At 45.0% G+C, this 22,329-nt stretch overlaps 1 protein-coding gene and 1 pseudogene across 9 annotated transcripts in view; both read right to left on the bottom strand.

The window, feature by feature from the left end:
* The window catches only part of KIF16B (kinesin family member 16B), a 309,240-nt gene that overhangs the window by 242,516 nt on the left and 44,395 nt on the right, over positions 1-22,329 (bottom strand). For all 9 annotated transcript variants that reach the window (XM_025000913.2, XM_025000912.2, XM_059892889.1 and 6 more), the window contains exons 3-6: positions 21,953-22,066; positions 10,576-10,692; positions 8,338-8,435; positions 7,513-7,622 (exon numbers count right to left, since the gene is read on the bottom strand). In XM_025000913.2, the coding sequence (XP_024856681.1) occupies positions 7,513-7,622; positions 8,338-8,435; positions 10,576-10,692; positions 21,953-22,066 (439 nt within the window). The remainder of the gene's footprint in view (positions 1-7,512; positions 7,623-8,337; positions 8,436-10,575; positions 10,693-21,952; positions 22,067-22,329) is intronic.
* On the bottom strand, positions 7-7,500 carry LOC107133026 (Krueppel-like factor 4; annotated as a pseudogene).

Here is a 22,329-nt window from a genome sequence, read left to right on the forward strand (position 1 = left end):
GAAAAAAAAGAGGGGGTGAAGAAATCTCCCCAATAGATAGTAGAGGGAAGAAGAGAGGTACCTCTACAAAATAATACACGACTGTAAAGATCTGTGGGCTTCCCAAATGGCACAGTGGCAAAAATCCGTTTGCCAATGCAGGAGACGAGGGTTCAATTCCTGGGTGGGGAAGATCCCCTGGAGAAGGAAATGGCAATACTCCACAATTCTTGCCTGGGAAACTGCAGGGACAGAGGAGCCTGGCGGGCTACAGTCCATGGGGTGGCAAAGAGTTGGACACAACTGAGCGCACGTGCATCTGCACCTGTACAAACCTGTGGTGGCTCCTAATGCAGACCCAGGAGCTAACTGCCTCGGGTGCAGCTCGGTGGCTGACCAGTGGACGCACATGGCTACAAAGAAGTCATTTAACCTCACTGAGCCTTGGTCACCTCTCCTGATAGGGTTCGCCTATTGCATACAGTATTCAGGATAACCGTGAGATATCACCGTCAACATCACTAGCCCTAGTCACAGTCAGGGAAAATGCAAACACTACCTCCAGGCAAAACACGACCACATTCTTTAAAATCCTTTTTAAAGAACCTTTTCATTCATTTTTTTGAGAAACATTCATATGCTCTTATAGTCAAAAACTACAAAAAGGACACTGTTCAAGGGTCTTTCCCCTCCACCATCTGATAACCTACCCCACACTTTCCTGTCAGGCAACCCAACATTCTTAGTTTTTCCAAAACTTTCTAGAAATAAGCCATATGTATACAGGCCATTCAGTTCAGTTCAGTTCAGTCGCTCAGTCATGTCCGACTCTTTGCGACCCCATGAATTGCAGCAAGCCAGGCATCCCTGTCCATCACCAACACCGGGAGTTTACCCAAACTCAGGTGCATTGAGTCGGTGATGCCATCCAGCCATCTCATCCTCTATCGTCCCCTTCTCCTCCTGCCCCCAATCCCTCCCAGCATCAGGGTCTTTTCCAATGAGTCAACTCTTCACATGAGGTGGCCAGGCCATTACATAAATATTAAACCATCTTTTTCCCCCTTTTACACATGGTAGCATACCATACACATTGTTTTGCATCTTGCTTTTTTCTGTGTAAAATACGTTGAAGAATTCTGTGTATCAAAGTGATCCCTCATTCATGTCTATGGCTGCAGAGCACTAGACTGTACTAGGACTAGACGCTATGTATAGACCATAACCAACTGAATAGTCTCCTATTGAGATGACAGACATTGTTGAGAGTTTGCTTTCAATACAAGCAATGCTGCTACATATAATCTTATACACAAGTTTTTATGAATATGTGAATAATTCTGCAGAACAAATTCTTTTTTTTCCAGATATTATACATTTATTTAAAACTTAGTTCTCACCTTGAGTATGCAAAATACAAACTCCACAAAATGTTCATTTTTTTACTTTGTAGTTTACAAATATACAAAATAGAAGTTGGCTTAAATTTATATTACATATGTATTAAGGCAAGGAACTATATAGGAAAAAAACATTTGTTCTGCTTAAGGCATACTTGGGAATAAACCATTGTACAAATTATTGCACATCTGAAACCACAATGCATAACAGACTATATAAAAGATTAAAGTAAACCAGATGTATTTACTGGAGTTAGGTCATAAATGTAGATCAGAAGACAAAAACAGATTTTCCTTGTCAAAGCAAGCAGCAGTTTGAGAACTTTGGCCTCATCTGGTACCTTTAGAACCAAAACTTACCAAGAACCATCCTTTAGGCTATTAAACACTGTTTTCTGTACCTGGATTTCCTCCTCTTCTTCTAAGATCATCATAATGGCCTTTAGAAGGCAAATAGAATACAATGTGATCTTTATGTTTATATTGCATCAAAACAATTCAGGGGCTTCTGGTCTTCCCTCCCCCCAACTTTCAGATCTAATTTATACCCTGATATCCACAATTTCCAGTCACCCCCTTACAACTCACGTGTTTTAAGTCCAGAAATATATATTCAAGTTGGATTTAGAATTGGAATGCTAGAAGATCCAGTCACAGACCCCATCTGTTTTTTTGTTTTTTTGAGTTTGTCTTTTGGTTTCCTGTGTCTCCTGATTATCCATTCACAAGTTTACTCCTTGGGAACTTGACCATGATTGTAATGCTTTCTAGCTGGGTTCCTCCCCTCACCAGGAAGACAGTGTGAAAGGTAAAAAAACACTGAATTCTCTTCTGGCAGTGTGGGTCACATCCACTGTTTGGGGATTTAAAAGTGCCTCTTCATGTGTAAGGCAAGGTGGTCCAACCTCAAGAATGCCCGGTCACACTTCTGACACTGCCCGGTTTGTCTGCCATAGTGCCTGGTCAGTTCATCTGAGCGGGCGAACTTCCACCCTCAGCCATCCCAGTCACAGTGGTAAGGTTTCGCACCTGTGTGGGATGTGCAGGTGTGCCTTGAGATGAGAACTCTCCGCGCAGGTTTAGCTGCAGCCTGCATAATTACAAGTGTGAGAGGCCGTCCTTTTCCGGAGCCATGACCTCCTCCTCCTTTTTGGCTTGGGCTCCTCCAGCATGCAGGAACTGGCTGGCACGCGCTTGGTCATGGCACGATGGGACCTGCGTCTGCATCTGATGGAGCAGGAAGGGAGGGTGGTTGGGCCCGGGGTGGGGATGGAAGCCCGGGGGGAGCGGCAGGGCAGGATGACAGTCTGGGCTGCTCAGCAAGTTCCTCGGCACCCAGGGTCGGGGTAGCCCTGCCAGGGAGCTGCTGCCCCAGGGGAAAGTCGTGCGCAGGCAGCCGGTGGCCACTGCTGAGCAGAGATCCAGTGCCCAAGCGGGCCTTGAGGGGCCAACCGACAGTACACGAGGAGACAGCCTCCCGCTTGATCTTCGGGCACATACGCAGTGGCCTGCTGCTATAGGGCCCACCACCACCGAGTGGCTGCCATCCGGGCTGCCTGTGCGAACACTGATAACCAAGGGCTGCCGTACTCGCTGCCAGGAGCACTCAGGCGAACGTGCCCGTCAGTCCACCACGTGGCGGCTGCAGCGGAATGCACACCGGGTCCAATTCGGGCCACAGAAGCAGGGCCACGAAGCCGCCAGAGGGGCTCACGTCACTGATGTTGCCAGGTTGTAGGGAGCCGTCGGAGGGAGTGCAGACTCCTGGCTGCAGAGGTGGCTGTGCCCGCCTTGCCCCCAGCCCGGATCAATCGCTGAGGCTGCAGGTGGAGGGCGCGCTGGCGGGGCCGCTGCTCCACAGGGAGGGCGAGGACGAGGCTGATGTTTACCAGAACGCCATGGTGGCCACGGGCTCCTGATAAGACAGTGAGCTGGAGAGGATAAGGTCCAGGTCCAGGAGATCACTGAACTCTCCCGCCTCCTTCCAGAGCAGGAGGGCCGGGCTGCAGCTGCAAACTCCACCACTCTCCAGGTCGGTGGCCGCGGTCGCCGCCGCCAGGTCGTAGGGGCAGCCGGGAAGCACTGGGGAAGCCGCTTCATGTGGGGGAGCTCCTCCTGCCAGCGGTCATTCGGGGCACCTCGTCCTTCCAGCCTGGCCGGACACGAACGTGGGGAGGGACGTAAGCAGCGCCTCCCTGGCGGCCACATCAGCCTTGCCAGGTGGCTCATTAACATGGGGGCCCAAAAGGTCCTCGGGAGTCTGAAGCTGTAGGAGTATCTGAACCCCAAAGTCAACGAAGAGGAAAAAAATTTAGAAACGAAGCCAAAACCAAACCGCAAATTGCCCGACATACTTCTTCTTTGGATTAAATACAAAAGGGAGATGCCTTTAAAATAAAAGTTGCTTTGTAAACAAAAGTCCTTAGAAAAGTTGTGAACTCATAAAAATGGACAATCAGCAAAGCACGTTAAGCAGGGCTGGTGCACAGGCTGCGCTCCTGCGACTCAGCAGCGTCCCCCACTGCTGTTGGTCGCCATGGCATGGAAGCTGTGGCCGGGTGGCATGGCTGGCGCAGCTAGGTGAGGCTGGGCGCGGGTCTGCGGACGGGGCAGCGGCACGAGGCACATGGATGTGGGCGAGCGGGGGTAGGGGGGTCTGGAGGCGCAGGGAAGGGCACTTGGCCGGCCACCACCTCTGCCCTCCGCACGCCGGCAGCCACACTCTCTCTCAGGCCCGGGAATTGCCCAAGAATACCATCTAGTCAAGGCTACGGTTTTTCCAGTGGTCATGTATGGATGTGAGAGGTAGACTATAAAGAGGGCTGAGCGCAGAAGAACTGATGCTTTTGAACTGTGGTGTTGGAGAAGACTCTTGAGAGTCCCTTGGACTGCAAGGAGATCCAACCAGTCCATCCTAAGGGAAATGAGTCCTGGGTATTCATTGGAAGGACTGATGTTAAAGCTGAAACTCCAATACTTTGGCCACCTGATGCAAAGAGCTGACTCATTTGAAAAGACCCTGATGTTGGGAAAGATTGAAGGCAGGAGAAGGGGACGACAGAGGATGAGATGGTTGGATGGCATCACTGACGCAATGGACATGAGTTTGGGTAGACTCTGGGAGTTGGTGATAGACAGGGAGGCCTGGTGTACTGCACTCCATGGGGTCGCAGAGAGTCGGACACAACTAAGGGACTGAAATGAACTGAACTGCAATTCTTAAGAGGTGGAATTTCTAGATTGAAGCATATACAAAATGTTGATGGATATTGCAGAACTGTCCTCCATAGAAGGCAACTTACACACAACAGTAACAATGCAAAAGACTGCCTGTCTCCCAACACTGTCCCATCAGGTTCCTTACAGCTGCTGGGGACAGGCAGCAGAAGCTATCTCAAAGAATTTTTATTCCGCTTTCCTCTGATTATTAGTGACGTCGATCTTTCTTTCCTTCATTTAAAAATCATGTGTATTTCCAGGTGGCCAACAGACAAATGAAAAGATGCTCAACATTATTAGATAAATGCAAATCAAAAGTACAGGGTACTCCCTCACCCCTGGTCAGAATGGCCATCATTTTAAAAATCTACAGATAAATGCTGGAGGGGATATGGAAAAAAGGGAACCCTCCTACTCTGCTGGTGGCAATGGAAGCTGGTGCAGCCACTGTGGAAACAGTATAAAGGTTCAGCAGAAAACCGTAAGGAGAATTATGTATGCTCCAGCAATTCCATTCCTAGACATACAGCCAGACAAGATACCTGCACCACTATGTTTGCAGCAGCACTATCTACAGTAGCTGAGGCATGGAAACAACCTCGACATCCATCAACAGATGAAGGGGTAAATCAAGATGTGATATACATACATACATATACACGTGTGTGTATGCACATCATTAGAAAAGAAGCAATTAATGCCATGTGCAGCAACATGGACCCAACTAGAGATTACCATGCTAAGTGAATTAAGTCAGAAAGAAAAAGACAAATAGCATATGGTATCACTTCTGTGTGAACTCTAAAATATGGCACAAATGAACCTACCTATTAAACAGAAACAGAATCACAGACATGGACCAAGGTGGTGGCCCAGGGTGAGGCGCGGTGGGAGGAACGGAGTTGGAGGCTGAGGTCAGCGATGTAAGCTGTTATATACAGAAGGCATAAACGACAAGGTCCTACTGTATAGCACAAAGGACTATATGCAATATCCTATTATAAACCATAATGGAAAAGAGTACTTTTAAAATGTATGTGTATATATATACACATACATACATATAAATGTATAACTGAAGCACTGCTGTATAGCAGAAATTAACACAACACTGTAAATTATTTTTTTAAAATACTGATTAAAAATCATCAATATTTCTATGGACAACCTAGTCACCTCCTTTGTTCATTTTTCTCCTTGGTAGTGGAGCTGTCTGTAATTTACAGGAGCTCCTTATATATTAGGAAAACAAGTCCTTTGTCTGAAACTTGAATTGAAAATATCCTCTCCACCTTGGAAGTTGTTTTTTCACTTTGCCTATGGTGTTTCTACCAAGTATAAAGTTCATTTTTTGTTTTGTTTCAACATTTCAAATTTAACACTTTTATTTCATATTTTCTGGATTTTAAGTAAAAAATTTTAAACGCCCTCCCTTCTCTAAATTTCCAGAAAAAAAATAATCCAGGGTTTCTTGCAGTCATTATGTCACTTTTTACATTAAATCTTTGCTCCATCTGCCATTTACTTTAGTATACAAATTGAGCTCTGGTACCAATTTTCTCTTTTTTTTTTTCTCCCAGACAACTTACTAACCCCTATTCCCCCAGTGTTTGAATAGCAGATTTATTAGAAACTAAATCCCCTTTAAGTATTGACAGTAGATTCTGGATTTTTACCCTGCTTGATTAACCTGTCTCTCCACAAACCCAGCCCTATAGTATGTCTTAACATTTGATAAGACAGTTAAAGGGAAACGGCAGTTAGGCTAAAAACTATTAACGATAGTATTTATCCCACACTCCATGGAACAAATACATAGTTACTCACCTTGCTGTGGGCATGAAACACAAAAGTTCAATCGAAAATTTACTAAAATGCAGATGGGATCCTGTTAGCACACCTGGTTTTCCAGGTGAAAAAGACAACAGAAGTAGAAACATCTTTGAATCCATGACCAGTTCTCAGCCTTGCCTCCAATGAAACACACAGGAAGGACATCACCACAATAGGAGATAGGACAGCCTGTCTGTGTGCGATTCCTAGTCTCTAACCTCACCTCAGCTGCCTCACACAGAGGAGTGTGCAGAGCTGACTATTCTAAGGACAGCCTTCCGTCCAGCCTGTTTTTAAAATAGTTTGCAGGAGCCAGTCCTTTACCCATCACTCCTTGGGACAGTCCTCCCAATGGACAGTGACCTGACGAATGTATCACAACACAAAGGCCGAGAACACAGCACGGGAACTTCGAACACTCTTCCCAAAGGTGAGAGGTCTCAGAATCACCCTACAGTCATGTTACCGTTAAGATGAGTAAAAACACACCCCTGAAATGCAACGCCATTTAAAGAAGCTATAGAGTTACTTATCTTGCCTGAAAACTTTGGAAAATAAGTTTCTGGAGTTCTTAAAGGTAGACACGATCTATTGGCAAGCCCTGCAAAATCGGCTAATGGCCAGTAAAGTAGAAGCACATTAAGTGAATAGAGCACAGTGGCGTGCTAACTTGCTTCAGTCGTGTCGGACTCTATAGACCGTAGAGTCAGACACTATAGACTCTACAGTTGGACTCTACAGACTCTATAGACTATAGCCCACCAGGCTGCTCGGTCCATGGAATTCTCCAAGCAAAAGTACTGGAGTGGGTTGCCGTGCCCTCCTCCAAGGAATCTTCCCAACCCAGGGATCAAACCCCACGTCTCTTATGCCTCCTGCACTGGCAGGTGGTTTCTTTGCCACCAGTACCACCTGGGAAGCCCCAGTGTTCAGTGGCAGCACATGTAATTTTTACTATAATTAAACTCCAAAATTAAATTTTTTAGATGTCACCATTATCCTTCATTTCTTTTTCTCTGAAACTATTATTCTTAACAAAAACTCCCAAGAAGAAAAGAGCTGTGAAAACATTCACTCTTACCTTCCACATAAGGCCCCTCTTTTGGATGCTCACGGACTCTTAGATTGAAGGTTTTGGATGACTTCCGCCTAAGAAGATCTCTCACACGTTCATTATAAATTTCTAAGTAGCTAAAAATGACAAACAGAGTTGAATTCAGTAAAATTACTGCAGGCACTAATAGCAGCAGCAGCAGCATACATTTATGGGCGATAACTACATATCAGGTACAGCACTTTACGGGGATTATTTCCTTTAATCCCTACAATAGGTCAAAGGTAGGTACTATCTTCCTCGTCTTACACACTAGGCAGCAAAGACTTGGGCGATTTAAACAGCCTGTCCAAGGCCTCACAGCCTCTGAGAGCTCAGGCAGCCAGGAGAATACCCTGATTGCCATATCTGCCCTCAAACCACTGACCAAACTGCCTCTCCACACAGGTTTAAGTCCAAGGAGAGGGGGGAAAAAACACCTCCACCGCCCAGATTTACTTAAAGATCAGAATGACAGTGATCCAACAAACATAAAGAATAACACAAACCTTATTCAAATAAAAGAATAAGGCAAGTGGGTACAAACTGAAAGGTCAAAAGCTCACTGCATTTGAGATGAGCATCATACATTAATTTCAGACCAGGCTGGGTTACCTCCACTAACCTCCAAAGCCCTCATCCAAATGGTACCCAAGGAGGTCACTGAACATATTCGTGCTTTGAGCTTGACTTCCAACCAGCACAGCACAGAATGGGGAAAGGCAGACTCTCCTCTCAGGGATGCAAAGGCTGTATCCATTCCTCATGCCTTGAATCAAGCTCACACACACTCACTCAAGGCACAGGCCCTACCTGACTTCAGTTCGAAAAGACGCCTCATCCCATCTGGTGGTTTCGTTTATCTGACTGAAGAGCCCTTCGCAGATCCGGGGTATTAAGCCAGAATCGCCCTGCAGTGGGAAAGAGGGGTGCCTCAGCTGTAACTTGAAATAAAAGCACCTGATGATTGCATCTGCAATGGGCTGGGGTGGACTTAGACTCCAGGGGCCTACAGGCCCACCCCAGGGACCTGGGCTCACCCCTTCCAGGACTGCTTCCTATCCTCTGAAATAAGAGGATTGAGCCTTCTAATTTCTACATGCTGGGACCATAGTAATAGACAGTTGTCAGCTGTCAATCAGCTAAATCGTGGCTTGCAAACATAAGATGTATTCTCTAGCTCTCAAACCAGAGAGTCTACTGCTGTAAAACAAATGTTAAAAAATTTGATCTGGTCAAAGGACAAAAAAAGCTGAAATACACACTGGGCAGAAACCTTAAGAAGTCCTCAAAGAAGCTATTTGTCTTACAAAGGCGCTGATGATCACATTAAGACATACAGACTGTGATGCACTAATTCCTACCCTGTCCTCCCTCGACAGAAAGGTTTCAGTACATCACATTACTTATGTGACGTGGGTGTAATTATAGTATTCATGTTTCGGTTGGCAATGACAAGCTGACGAGCCTCAGAATGGCACCAAAGACAAGGAAAAATGCTCCTGTTAGGAGGCCAAACTGAGGTTTCAATGTTTTCTTCTGAAATCTCTCTCTCCTCGCACCTAATCTCCCATTCCCCCCACCCAAAAAAGATATATATACATATACATACACATTTATATATATATATCATCACAAGGTTTAGGAGAACTTTTTTTCCTTTACACCATTAAATCAGTACCAATTCTTATAAAATAAAAATTGGCCCTTTCACCACATTTTTTGTTCTTACTTTAACAAATCAAATAAAAAAAGAATACTCAAATGGTACTCAATTGTAAGGTCATAGAAAAACAGCTGTAACTTGTGAGTGCTTTATAAATGCTGAACTTACATAAACTAGCTAAGAGGAAATCAACAAGCAAAAAAAAAAAAAGAAAAATTTTGTTTTCTATTTTTTGGCCACACATGGCATGTGGTATCTTAGTTCCCTGACCAGGCATCACACCCATGCCTACTGCAGTGGAAGCTCAGAGTCTTAACCACTGGACCACTGGGGAAGTCCCATAAATTTCATTTTTAGAGAAGGCTTTTTTCCCAAAGCACAGCAGGAAAGAAGGAAGGGTGGAGTAATGGTAAAAGGAAATGTGAAACTCTTGAAATCATCGGTTCTTCGGTTCTTCTCTTATTTTTCGTTGCTTCTCAGGACTGAGGATTCGCAGCACTGCATTTACTTCTACTACAAAGAAGACGCCTGGATTTAAGGAGCCAGGACACACAGGCTGAAAAGCTTTCATCCAGAAAGACCTATCCTCCTTCAATGCATTACTTCTCCCACGAACCACCGAACCTGCAGCATTTGGGCCACCTCTGAGCCTGCCAGCAGGAAGCCCAGCCAAGCTCTGCTAGGTCCTCGACTCCCAGAGTCAGTGAAGAGTTTTCCAAACCATGACATGAGAAAAGTAAAACACACCAGCACCGTCCAGGTCTGGAGAAAACACAGAACGGGATAAGGTTCTACAATCACTCCCAGCTTCTCCTCTGCTGTCTATTTTGGGGCAAGTATAATTTTAATGTCTTTAATTTATATAGCATGACTACTAAACTCTACACACTATGTTTGTAACTGTGTAGACTCTATATAACCCATGTAATTCTTACATTTTTCATGTATTCACTGGATTTATGCAGTACCTTTCCACCAAGGAGATTCTTTTTTTTTACATTTTTCTTGGGCAAAAGTGTTTTGAATAATTTTAAAAAGAACAGAATTCAGTAATTTTATTCAAACTGTTGGGTTGGCAGAAAAGAAGAATAAATTACTTGCAGGCCCAGCACACTTTTTTTTTTATAAGATTATAAAGCCTTTAAAAACGGAAAAGGAACTGAGACTCCCATCCATTATTCATGCTTATAAACTTAAAACTTTCTAATTTTAAAATCTCTCAGAGGAAATTTCATCCCACTTATTACTGAGTTTTATCTTACTACTAAAGAATGATGAGAACACGAAAAGCATGTTTAGTACCAACCACGTAGACAAAAGGGACATTCTCATCAGTCCAAAGAGAAAATGAGAAATTTGCTTCCCACACAGTGTAAGCCACGTACAGAGTCTCCCATCATAGTGTATGACTTTCCTGATCCGGTCTGCCCGTACGCAAAGACACAAGCATTATAACCTTCGAACGCAGACTTCACGACATCTGTGCCAAGGGTTTTGAAAACCTGGAAGCAAAAAAACAAAAAAGATATAATTAACCATGGATTTTAATAGAAGCCCCTTCAGTGCTGACAGCATTCTTGAATACTACATTCATAGGATTATACCCTGTGAAGAAATCACTGAAGAGCTGTTAACAACAGAATACGTGTACTCCAGTTTTTAATCAAAAAGAAACTTCTTAACAAAGCAAAAAGCAATCTCATCCTTTTTCCCACTTAAGTTAACAAAAGATTCCTAAAACATAAAAAGGCAAATAAGGCGAAGTGATAATCATGTACAGAAGCAGAGACAATTTTAAAGCATGGTGACTTACCATCTCAGAAGTAAATAAACACATAAAGTGATTCATTCTATACCAGAGCTTCCATAAACTAAATATTCAAAACCTGAAAGTCACAGCAGCCAGAAGTTATGGCCCAAACCATGCCAAATCAACGCCATCATTTTAAGGATACGGCTATTCATCAGTCTCCAGAGGCTCTCACGAGCTGAGTGACAGGTGGGTGCGGGTGAGGCTGGGATGCTGGGCTCCACCAAGTCAGAGTCCAGTCGATCTTCCCTCTTTGGATATTTTCGAAGCAAGATGAGCTTTGTGGGGCCTGTGATGGTGCTCACGGCCCTGAGTCCACGTCCAATGTACCCCACAACCGCAGTGGGACACTCGGGAATGGACGGGAGCGAAGGACAAATGCGTGACCTACGTGATCAATGCGAACGAAGCAACCCGAGATGCCCGGTCATCCTCCTTACCCCAGCGAGGGAGGGGACCAGCCGAAGCTTTCTAACCCCCACCTGCCTTTCAGGTCGCCTCCTGGCCTCTCGGACCAGGACACCAAGGGCACAAAGAACACCTCCCTCCTTCAAAAACAAGTCGCATCAGCAGCTGAGGAGACGGCAGGGAGCGGGGGTGCAATCAGGCTCTCAGAGCAGCAAGAGGTGTGGGATGCACACAGGCCGGGGCAGGATCCACATCAGCCCAGCAGGACAGCGGACTCTCCGGGAGCGACACTGCGCGAACCGACTCTAGAAACACCGCCTTCCCGAGGGGCCTGGGCCCTCCGGGCAGACCCCACCCCAGACGGCCTGATGACCACCGGCCGCCTGCTCCCCGCTCCCCCGGTAAGCGTCCCGCCACCTACACGGGCTGTCAGCCAGGACGCCTCCGGCCCATCGGCCTGCCCTCCTGTTCAAGCTTCGTCTCCTCAGTCAGAGGTGTACAGCCTACCTCTTCAACCAGGCCATCTCCACGGAGGATCTCCCATTACCCTCCTTCACTCTGACTTAAGTTTCATCCACTTCCGCTTTAGGAGCTGACATCTTCTGATCTTTTTCTCACAGTCAGATGACTAACTCAACCTTCAACTGTATTTGTGACCCACCCTTGGGGCAAGCTGTGCCACCAGGTCCTCTGTCCCAGGGAGAGGCGAGGCAGTGGGCCCGCAGCAGCCGCAGGGCTGGGAACCACAGCCACCTCCCCAGCCCGGGCCGCGCGCTGCTCAGCATCAGCCTGGAGGCCCGAGCCCACGCTGAAGGCCTTCCTTCACCCCCTCCACACACATCCACACACACACACACACTTCCGTGAAGCAGAACCAGGAATCCCACAGGGACTTTGGGCTCCAGACTAACCATCTGAGAGGCTGGTTTTCACCACCGCATATAGAATAGGAAGAAAACTGTAAATATTTAATTCTTCCTGATCAGACAAAAAACCAAATGACAGATTATGATTTTTAACACGTCACAGGATGCCAGTGGAGAGGAAGAACAACCTTCCAAAAGCTTCCCAAAGAATAAAGAAACAATCTCTCATACTTTTGTCTGGGGCTAAAACAAAGTCACGGAAAATACCATATTTAAACCAAACCCCAGGGACTTCCCTGGTGGTCCAATGGCTAAGACTCCACGCTTCCCCTGAAGGGGGCCTGAATTCCATTCCTGGGCAGGGAACTCAGATTCCACATGCCGCAGGGTGTGGCCAAAATAATAACAATAATAAAAAACAAACCCCAAAGTTTTCAAGATGGAATTCTTCCCTTGGGTTAAAATCCATACCCGCCACTTTACTCTTCATTTATTCTCTAGAAATCTACTCAGCTGGTATTCCACCTGACTTGGGGCCTGGGGGTAGGGCAGGGGCTGGTGGAGAGGACCCCGTAACTGGCACAGAAAAACGCAGGCCCCGAGGGGCTGAGATGCAGGTCGGGCTCGGTCTCAGCTTCAAGTCGGCTGGGAACCCAGAAAATCAGCGGGGCAGTGCCCACACCTCAGGGCCCCTAGCAGGGAAACAGGCTCCCCATGGCAGCTCCCACCAAGGACTTGTCGACCAACTGAGGTGGGGAAGGAGGGGCCGCTGGATGGGCTGACAGGCTGCCCTCCTGGCCAGGGACCAGGAGACCACGCTTGCTGAGAGGCTTAAAGCCGATTCCAGAGCAAAGGGAGGCACTGCAGGTCCTCGCTGGAGGGCAATTGCCCACAGCGGGGCACTTGCAAACAAAAGACTCTCCTTCCAGCTATCAAGCGGGAGATTTTAGGTCTCAAGTTTCTCTGGGGTCGAATCAAGGAACAGGCAAGCCTGAGAGCAGAGCCTCCCTTTGGAGTTGGAAGAACCATTAAGAAAATCACCTTGCTAATACAGCTCAACTCCAGAAAAATAAATGACCCAATCAAAAAATGGGCCAAAGAACTAAATACACATTTCTCCAAAGAAGACATACAGATGGCTAACAAACACATGAAAAGATGCTCAACATCACTCATTATCAGAGAAATACAAATCAAAACCACTATGAGGAACCATTTCACACCAGTCAGAATGGCTGCGATCCAAAAGTCTACAAGCAATAAATGCTGGAGAGGGTGTGGAGAAAAGGGAACCCTCTTACACTGTTGGTGGGAATGCAAACTAGTACAGCCACTATGGAGAACAGTGTGGAGATTCCTTAAAAAACTGGAAATAGAACTGCCTTATGATCCAGCAATCCCACTGCTGGGCATACACACCGAGGAAACCAGAATTGAAAGAGACACGTGTACCCCAATGTTCATCGCAGCACTGTTTATAATAGCCAGGACATGGAAGCAACCTAGATGTCCATCAGCAGATGAATGGATAAGAAAGCTGTGGTACATATACACAATGGAGTATTACTCAGCCATTAAAAAGAATACATTTGAATCAGTTCTAATGAGATGGATAAAACTGGAACCTATTATACAGAGTGAAGTAAGCCAGAAAGAAAAACACCAATACAGTATACTAACACATATATATGGAATTTAGAAAGAGGGTAACAATAACCCTGTGTACGAGACAGCAAAAGAGACACCGATGTATAGATCAATCTTATGGACTCTGTGGGAGAGGGAGAGGGTGGGGAGATTTGGGAGAATAGCATTGAAACATGTATAATATCATGTATGAAACGAGTCGCCAGTCCAGGTTCAATGCACGGTACTGGATGCTTGGGGCTGGTGCACTGGGACGACCCAGAGGGAGGGGAGGGGAGGGAGGAGGGAGGAGGGTTCAGGATGGGGAACGCGGGTATACCTGTGGTGGATTCATTTCGATATTTGGCAAAACTAATACAACATTGTAAGTTTAAAAGTAAAATAAAATTTAAAAAAAAAAAAAAAGAAAATCAGACCTTACTTAAATGGTCTTTAATCAAGATGAGCATGGACTTTTAACTGCTCACTGATTTTTTTTTCTAAATTTAAAATTAATTTGGAAGGAAGAAATATTAACTGTCATCTTATTTGGAATTTGTTTAACATCATGGGAAACTTGACTTGCTCTACAGTAACGGGCATGATATACTGTCTCAAGGTGCCATTACATTTTAATCATTTTTAAAGAGAAGAAAAAGACAAAGGGTGACTTCACGCACGCTAAGCTTGTGATCTTCCCCTCTTTACAGCCGGCGTGTGACCTGTCAGCTCAGCTCCTGGGCAGGATCTGCCAGTGTGAAAACATGAGCCCACACAATACCAGCTAATAAAATCAGAGGTGAGGGAGATTGCCTTTTGAACAGAGTAGAAAATGGGTGTTTTCCCCAAAATGCCAAACTTATAGAAAAAGAGATCAGATTTGTGATTACAAAGGTGGGAAGTAGGGAGAGAGAGAACTGGAAGAAGTTGGACAAGAGGTACAACCCTGCAGTTATTAGAGAAATAAATCAGATAAGATCAGATCAGATCAGTCGCTCAGTCGTGTCCGACTCTTTGAGACCCCATGAATCACAGCACGCCAGGCCTCCCTGTCCATCACCAACTCCCGGAGTTCACTCAGACTCACGTCCATCGAGTCAGTGATGCCATCCAGCCATCTCATCCTCTGTCGTCCCCTTCTCCTCCTGCCCCCAGTCCCTCCCAGCATCAGGGTCTTTTCCAATGAGTCAACTCTTTGCATGAGATGGCCAAAGTACTGGAGTTTCAGCTTCAGTATCATTCCTTCCAAAGAAATCCCAGGGCTGATCTCCTTCAGAATGGACTTGGATCTCCTTGCAGTCCAAGGGACTCTCAAGAGTCTTCTCCAACACCACAGTTCAAAAGCATCAATTCTTCGGTGCTCAGCATTCCTCATAGTCCAACTCTCACATCCATACATGACCAAAGGAAAAACCATAGCCTTGACTAGACGAACCTTTGTTGGCAAAGTAATGTCTCTGCTTTTGAATATGCTATCCAGGTTGGTCATAACTTTCCTTCCAAGGAGTAAGCGTCTTTTAATTTCATGGCTGCAGTCACCATCTGCAGTGATTTTTGGAGCCCAGAAAAATAAAGTCTGACACTGTTTCCACTGTTTCCCCATCTATTTCCCATGAAGTGATGGGACCGGATGCCATGATCTTCGTTTTCTGAATGTTGAGCTTTAAGCCAACTTTTTCCCTCTCTACTTTCACTTTCATCAAGAGGCTTTTGAGTTCCTCTTCACTTTCTGCCATAAGGGTGGTGTCATCTGCATATCTGAGGTTATTGATATTTCTCCCGGCAATCTTGATTCAGCTTGTATTTCTTCCAGTCCATTGTTTCTCATGATGTACTCTGCATAGAAGTTAAATAAACAGGGTGACAATATACAGCCTTGACGTACTCCTTTTCCTATTTGGAACCAGTCTGTTGTTCCATGTCCAGTTCTAACTGTTGCTTCCTGACCTGCATACAAATTTCTCAAGAGGCAGATCAGGTGGTCTGGTATTCCCATCTCTTTCAGAATTTTCCACAGTTTATTGTGATCCACACAGTCAAAGGCTTTGGCATAGTCAATAATGCAGAAATAGATTTTTTCTGGAACTCTCTTGCTTTTTCCATGATCCAGCGCATGTTGGCAATTTGATCTCTCGCTCCTCTGCCTTTTCTAAAACCAGCTTGAACATCAGGAAGTTCACGGTTAACATATTGCTGAAGCCTGGCTTGGAGAATTTTGAGCATTACTTTACTAGCGTGTGAGATGAGTGCAATTGTGTGGCATTCTTTGGCATTGCCTTGGCATTGTTTGAGCATTCTTTGGCATTGCCTTTCTTTGGGATTGAATGAAAACTGACCTTTTCCAGTGCTGTGGCCACTGCTGAGTTTTCCAAATTTGCTGGCATATTGAGTGCAGCACTTTCACAGTATCCTCTTTCAGGATTTGAAAGAGCTCAACTGGAATTCTATCACCTCCACTAGCTTTGTTGGTAGTGATGCTTTCTAAGGCCCACTTGACTTCACATTCCAGAATGTCTGGCTCTAGGTCAGTGATCACACCATCGTGATTATTTGGGTCAGGAAGATTTTTTTTGTACAGTTCTTCTGTGTATTCTTGCCATCTCTTCTTAATATCTTCTGCTTCTGTTAGTTCCATACCATTTCTGTCCTTTATCGAGCCCATCTTTGCATGAAATGTTCCTTTGGTATCTCGGATTTTCTTGAAGAGATCTCTAGTCTTTCCCATTCTGTTGTTTGCCTCTATTTCTTTGCATTGATTGCTGAAGAAGGCTTTCTTATCTCTTCTTGCTATTCTTTGGAACTCTGCATTCAGATGTTTATATCTTTCCTTTTCTCCTTTGCTTTTCGCTTCTCTTCTTTTCACAGCTATTTGTAAGGCCTTCCCAGGCAGCCATTTTGCTTTTTTGCATTTCTTTTCCATCAGGATGGTCTTGATCCCTGTCTCCTGTACAACATCACGAACCTCATTCCATAGTTCACCAGGCACTTTATCAATCAGATCTGCTGCTGCTGCTGCTAAGTCACTTCAGTCGTGTCCGACTCTGTGCGACCCCATAGACGGCAGCCGCTCCCCCGTCCCTGGGATTCTCCAGGCAAGAACACTGGAGTGGGTTGCCACTACCTTCTCAAATGGATGAAAGTGAAAAGTGAAAGTGAAGTCGCTCAGTCGTGTCCTAGTCGTAGCGACCCCATGGACTGCAGCCCACCAGGCTCCTCTGTCCATGGGATTTTCCAGGCAAGAGTACTGGAGTGGGGTGCCATCGCCTTCTCCACTGTATAATCATAAGGGATTTGATTTAGGTCATACCCGAATGGTCTAGTGGTTTTCCCTACTTTCTTGAATTTACGTCTGAATTTGGCAATAAGGAGTTCATGGTCTGAGCCACAGTCAGCTCCTGGTCTTGTTTTTGCTGACTGTATAGAGCTTCTCCACCTATGGCTGCAAAGAATATAATCAATCTGATTTCGATTTGACCATCTGGTAATGTCCATGTATAGAGTCTTCTCTTGTGTTGTTGGAAGAGGGTGTTTGTTATGACCAGTGCAGTGAAATAAATACTAAGGATGAAATATAAAACAGTGATGACTACAGTTAACACTGCCGCACAGTATACAGTAAAGCTGTTAAGAGAACAGATCTTAAGAGTTGTCATCACAAGGAGAATTTTTTTCTTTTTCTTTTCCTTGTATCTATATGAGAAGACGGATGTCAGCTGAACCTACTGTGGTCATCATTTCACAAGATATATAAAGCAAACCACCATGCTGTATACCTTAAACTTACATGGTGATGTATGTCAATTACTTCTCAGTAAAACTGGGGGAAAAAATGCAAAAAATAGGTATTTTCCTGTATCTCTGCTGGTTCTATTAACATGTGGTTCTACCAGAAAGCAGCATTCACTCACGTATCTCAAAGGTTTTTATCAGTTTTGAAGTGCGTATAAATAACCTGAGACTGTTTAGAGTCAAGGAACCCAAACATCTGAATCTCAGACCGGAAGCTGGGAAGTGTGCTCCTGAGTTGAGAACTCTTCATATTCTCACTATTTTTAACTCTGGACAGGTATTTTTGCCTCCTGTTTCTGCTTCCCTGACCTTAACTCTCCCTGAATCCAGGAACTGTCACCTGTTCCCATAATTGGACCACCAACCGCAGACGAGGCTTCTTGGTTAGCAAACGCATGCTGAGCACCTCCAGGGGGCCAGGCCCTGCTGTCCACGCCGCCACTCCCACGCCTGGGCTTTCCCTCAGCACAGCCCCTGTCCCGAGGGGCCTCAAACCCAGGTTCCATGCGGGGAAAGCCAGCCACTAGCCAGGTAAGTCAGGAGGAAAGGCTTTGTGGTACTTCCTTCATCCTCTGGTGAAGACGCTCTAAGGAGGGGGAAGAAACCAGCTTTCCCCTTAAACTGTCTCACACGGGTCACCTCATCCCCACTCCTACACGAAAGCCCAAGTCTGGATTCCACTAGCTGTAACATTCTGTTCTTCGCCACACTCCTAGCTACCAACATTGATAAGTCCACTAATCTCAGGACCAAAGTTATCTTCATTCCCTCGCTGGCCCATTTACTCACTCAACTGGGCAGCCCTGTCCACCTGTCACTGAGAACACACCGACCCTTTCTCCTATACCCTTAAGGCCTTCCACTGGCATCTCCTCTGCCCTGTACAGCAGCCCTAGGATTTCTACGCTGCCCAGTTTGGCTTCCCTCATGGCTCAGACGGTAAAGCGTCTGCCCGCAACACGGGCGACCTGGGTTCAAGCCCTGGGTTGGGAAGATCCCCTGGAGAAGGAAATGGCAACCCACTCCAGTATTCTTGCCTGGAGAATCCCATGGACAGAGGATCCTGGTAGGTTACAGTCCACAGGGTAGCAAAGAGTTGGACACGACTGAGCGACTTCACTTTCTTTCAATTCAGTGGATTAGATCTACGGATTTGATCTAATCCACTGAGTTATTTACCCTGAGTCTCTCTGACAAGAAAATTGGAGCTACGTTGACCTCGTTTGGTTCCTGGGGGGCTTAAACAGGCAGCGGCCACGAGCACCCAGCACACCCAGCAGCGTTTCTGAGTCCGGGGCACATGCCAGCAACACCAGTCCCCGCTGCCTCTCCCTGCCCCTCCCGCGTGCCAGGCGCCTCCCGTCCGCTCACAGCCTCCACTCCTTCTGCCATCATCCTGTCTATGTTTCCCTGATGGTGAATCAACATCTTCCAGATCCAATCCCTCCAGGCTCTTCCTTGGAACAACTTCTCCAAGTTCACAGCCCATCTTAACTCTAACCCAGCACTTACATCGCCTCAGAAAGCCGTCTCCACCAAACATTTCTAAACCAACTACATTTCTCAGATTAGGAGTATGCATGTCATCTGGGGTTCTTCTAAAAATGCAGTCTGGTTCAGTGGGAATAGTCCCTGAAATTCTGCATTTCTAACACTTCCTCAGGCAATGCTGAGATTCCAGCACGTGGACACACCAGCTGACAAGAAACTAGATGATGATACCACTTCAAGATGCTACCACATGGGTAGGACGGCCAGGTTGGGAATTCTATTAGGTTGGCTGGAACACGTTCTTAAATAAATGTGGTGATGTTATACATCATTTTAATGCACATTTCTCGCTTTATGCTTTTGCTAGTGATTACTTGCTGTATATTTTATATTTATTTTGGACTATGGAAATGATGTTAGACAAAAAGCAAATTCGAGTGATTTCCTTACTCAAGTTCAAAATGGGTTGAAAGCACCAGAGACAACTCACAACATGAGTAACACATTTGGCCCAGGAACTGCTAATGGATGTTCAGTGCCGTGGTGGTTCAAGAAGTTCTGCAAAGGAGTGCCTTGAAGATGAGAAGTGCAACGGCCAGCCATTGGAAGCTGACAATGATAATTGAGAGCCATCATCAAAGCTGATCCTCTTACAACTACACAAGAAGTTGCCAAAGAATTCAGCGTCAACCATTCTATGGTCGTTCAGCATTTGAAGCAACTTGGAAAGGTGAAAAAGCTCAGTAAGCGGGTGCCTCATGAGCTGACCACAAATCTAAAAAAAAATCGTTGTTCTGAAGTATCGTCTCCTCTTATTCTATGCAACAATGAACTATTTCTCAATTAGATTGGGACGTGCAACGAAAAGTGGATTTTATACAACAACCAGCTCAGTGGTTGGACCGTGAAGCTCCAAAGTACTTCCCAAAGCCAAACTCGCACCAAAAAAAGGCCATGGTCACTGTTCAGTGGTCTGCTGCCAATCTGATCCACTACAGCTTTCTGAATCCCAGCAAAACCATTACAACTGAGAAGTATGCTCAGCAAAAAGATGAGATGAACTGAAAACTGCAATGCCTGCATTCGACATTGGTCAACAGAACAGGCCCAATTCTTTTCCACGACAACGCCTGACCACATGTCACATAACCAACACTTCAAAAGTTAAACAATTATTCTACAAAGCTCTGCCTCATCCGCCACATTCACCTGACTTCTCACCAACTTTCTACCACTTCTTTGAGCATCTCAATGACTTTTTTGCAGGGAAAATGCATCCACAACCAGCAGGAGGCAGAAAATGCTTTGCCAAGAGTTTGTTGAATCCTGAGCCACAGATTTTTAAGCTACAGGAATAAACAAACTTATTTCTTGTTGGCAAAAATGTGTTGATTGTAATGGTTCTTATTTTGATTAGTAAAAATGTGTTTGAGCCTCGTTACCATGATTTAAAATTCACGGTCCAAAACAGCAATCACATTTGCACCACCCTTAATACCCTCAGTTTAACACCTGGAGAACTGAAGCTACATCTCGAAAGAAGCTGTTAGCAAGCCAGGAAGAAGCCCAGAGATGCAACCAGTTTCTCCCACAACACTGTGCTTCCCCAGAACCCCGCTATGCTCTAATGCCTGCTTGTCCCACCCAAGGAAACCCACTAGTCCTTCTGGTCACATGACATGTCATCACGTGATGGTCCCCTGGAGGGCCTTCGGGTCTGTTCCCTGCCAATGTCAGGTATACATTTCAGATCACAGAAGTCCACAGCACAGGTTTCCTGGACAAACCCCATCTTCATTCTATGTTCCAGAAAGATTCTGGGCAAAACGATCTTTCTTTCTAGAATCCTTCTTTCTGGAACCTACAATGGTGCACCCAAGAAGGGGAAATGTGACTTGGGTTTGAAGTCTACATCCTAAAGCTCTGCATCTGGGTAGGACTCAAGGTCAAATGAGTAATCTGCCAGGCTTAGCAGTACACACAGGAAGACCTCAAAGACACTGCGATCCAGTTCAGATCACCGCAACAAAGCAACAACTGGAATAAACCAAGGCTCACAAATGTTTTGGTTCCCTGCGTAAATAAAAGTTATGTTTATATTGTATTGTAGTAGTCTACTAAGTGTGTAGTAGCATAATGTCTAAAAAAAATAATATACATACTTTAATTAAAAAATATTTTCTTACTAGAAAATACTAACCATCATCTGAGCCTTCAACAAGTCATTATCTTGTTGCAAAAGTAATATGACAGATTACTGGTCAAATATAATAATGGAAAAAGTTTGAAATATTGCGAGAAGTACCAAAACGTGACACGGAGATACCGACTGAGCAAATGCTGTTGGAAAAATGACACAAACTCACTTGACACGAGGTTGCCACAACCTTCAATTTATAAAAAAGAGTATCTACAAAGTTTAATAAAGCAAAGCACAGTAAAATAAAGTAAGTCTATAAACGTCCCCCTCAAAATGCTTTATTTGCAAAGCTCCTTTAAAACTGTAGTCACTGCCAAGTTTTGAAACAAAAATTACGATCATGCTTGGAAAAGGGAAAAAAAACTCCACCTTTTGGGGATGGAATTTATCTCAGGCCTAAGAGAAATCATGCTATGTAACAACCAAAAAGCTAAGTTAGCAAAGACTAATTTTATATAAATGATTTTCAGAAAAAAAAAAAAATTAGCAAGATGTTTTAAAGAGTTTGAGGGTAGGCATGTTTTTCTCAACATGAAAATAAACCAAAATAGAGGTTTTTGAAAACATCATACCATTTCTTGAGAAACATAATCTGGACTTTCTGTATCAGCAGAATAAAAAGAAAAGTCGTAGGTGAAGGTCTTGGTCCGTTCTCTTCCTGAGTCCCCAGTCCCTCCTTCTGGTATCTAGAGAGAGAAGATTGTGATAATAACAGTGCAACTAGAAAAACCATAATAATGTAAAGAATACTGTTAGCTGACAAGTAATCCACCCAATTCAAAGAAAAAAAAAAAAAAAAAACAATTGTGTAAAAAGCTCACAACAATCACCAATGTGCATTATTTATACCCTGACTCAAATCCATTTAATTCCTCCTGACCACCTTCTCAATGAAGGAACAGAAAGCAAACATGAACTCCTCCCAGCCTCTCATTCAGGCTCTCTACAC

This window comes from Bos taurus, chromosome 13 (genome assembly GCF_002263795.3).
Source record: "Bos taurus isolate L1 Dominette 01449 registration number 42190680 breed Hereford chromosome 13, ARS-UCD2.0, whole genome shotgun sequence".
Classification (NCBI taxonomy): Eukaryota; Metazoa; Chordata; class Mammalia; order Artiodactyla; family Bovidae; genus Bos; species Bos taurus.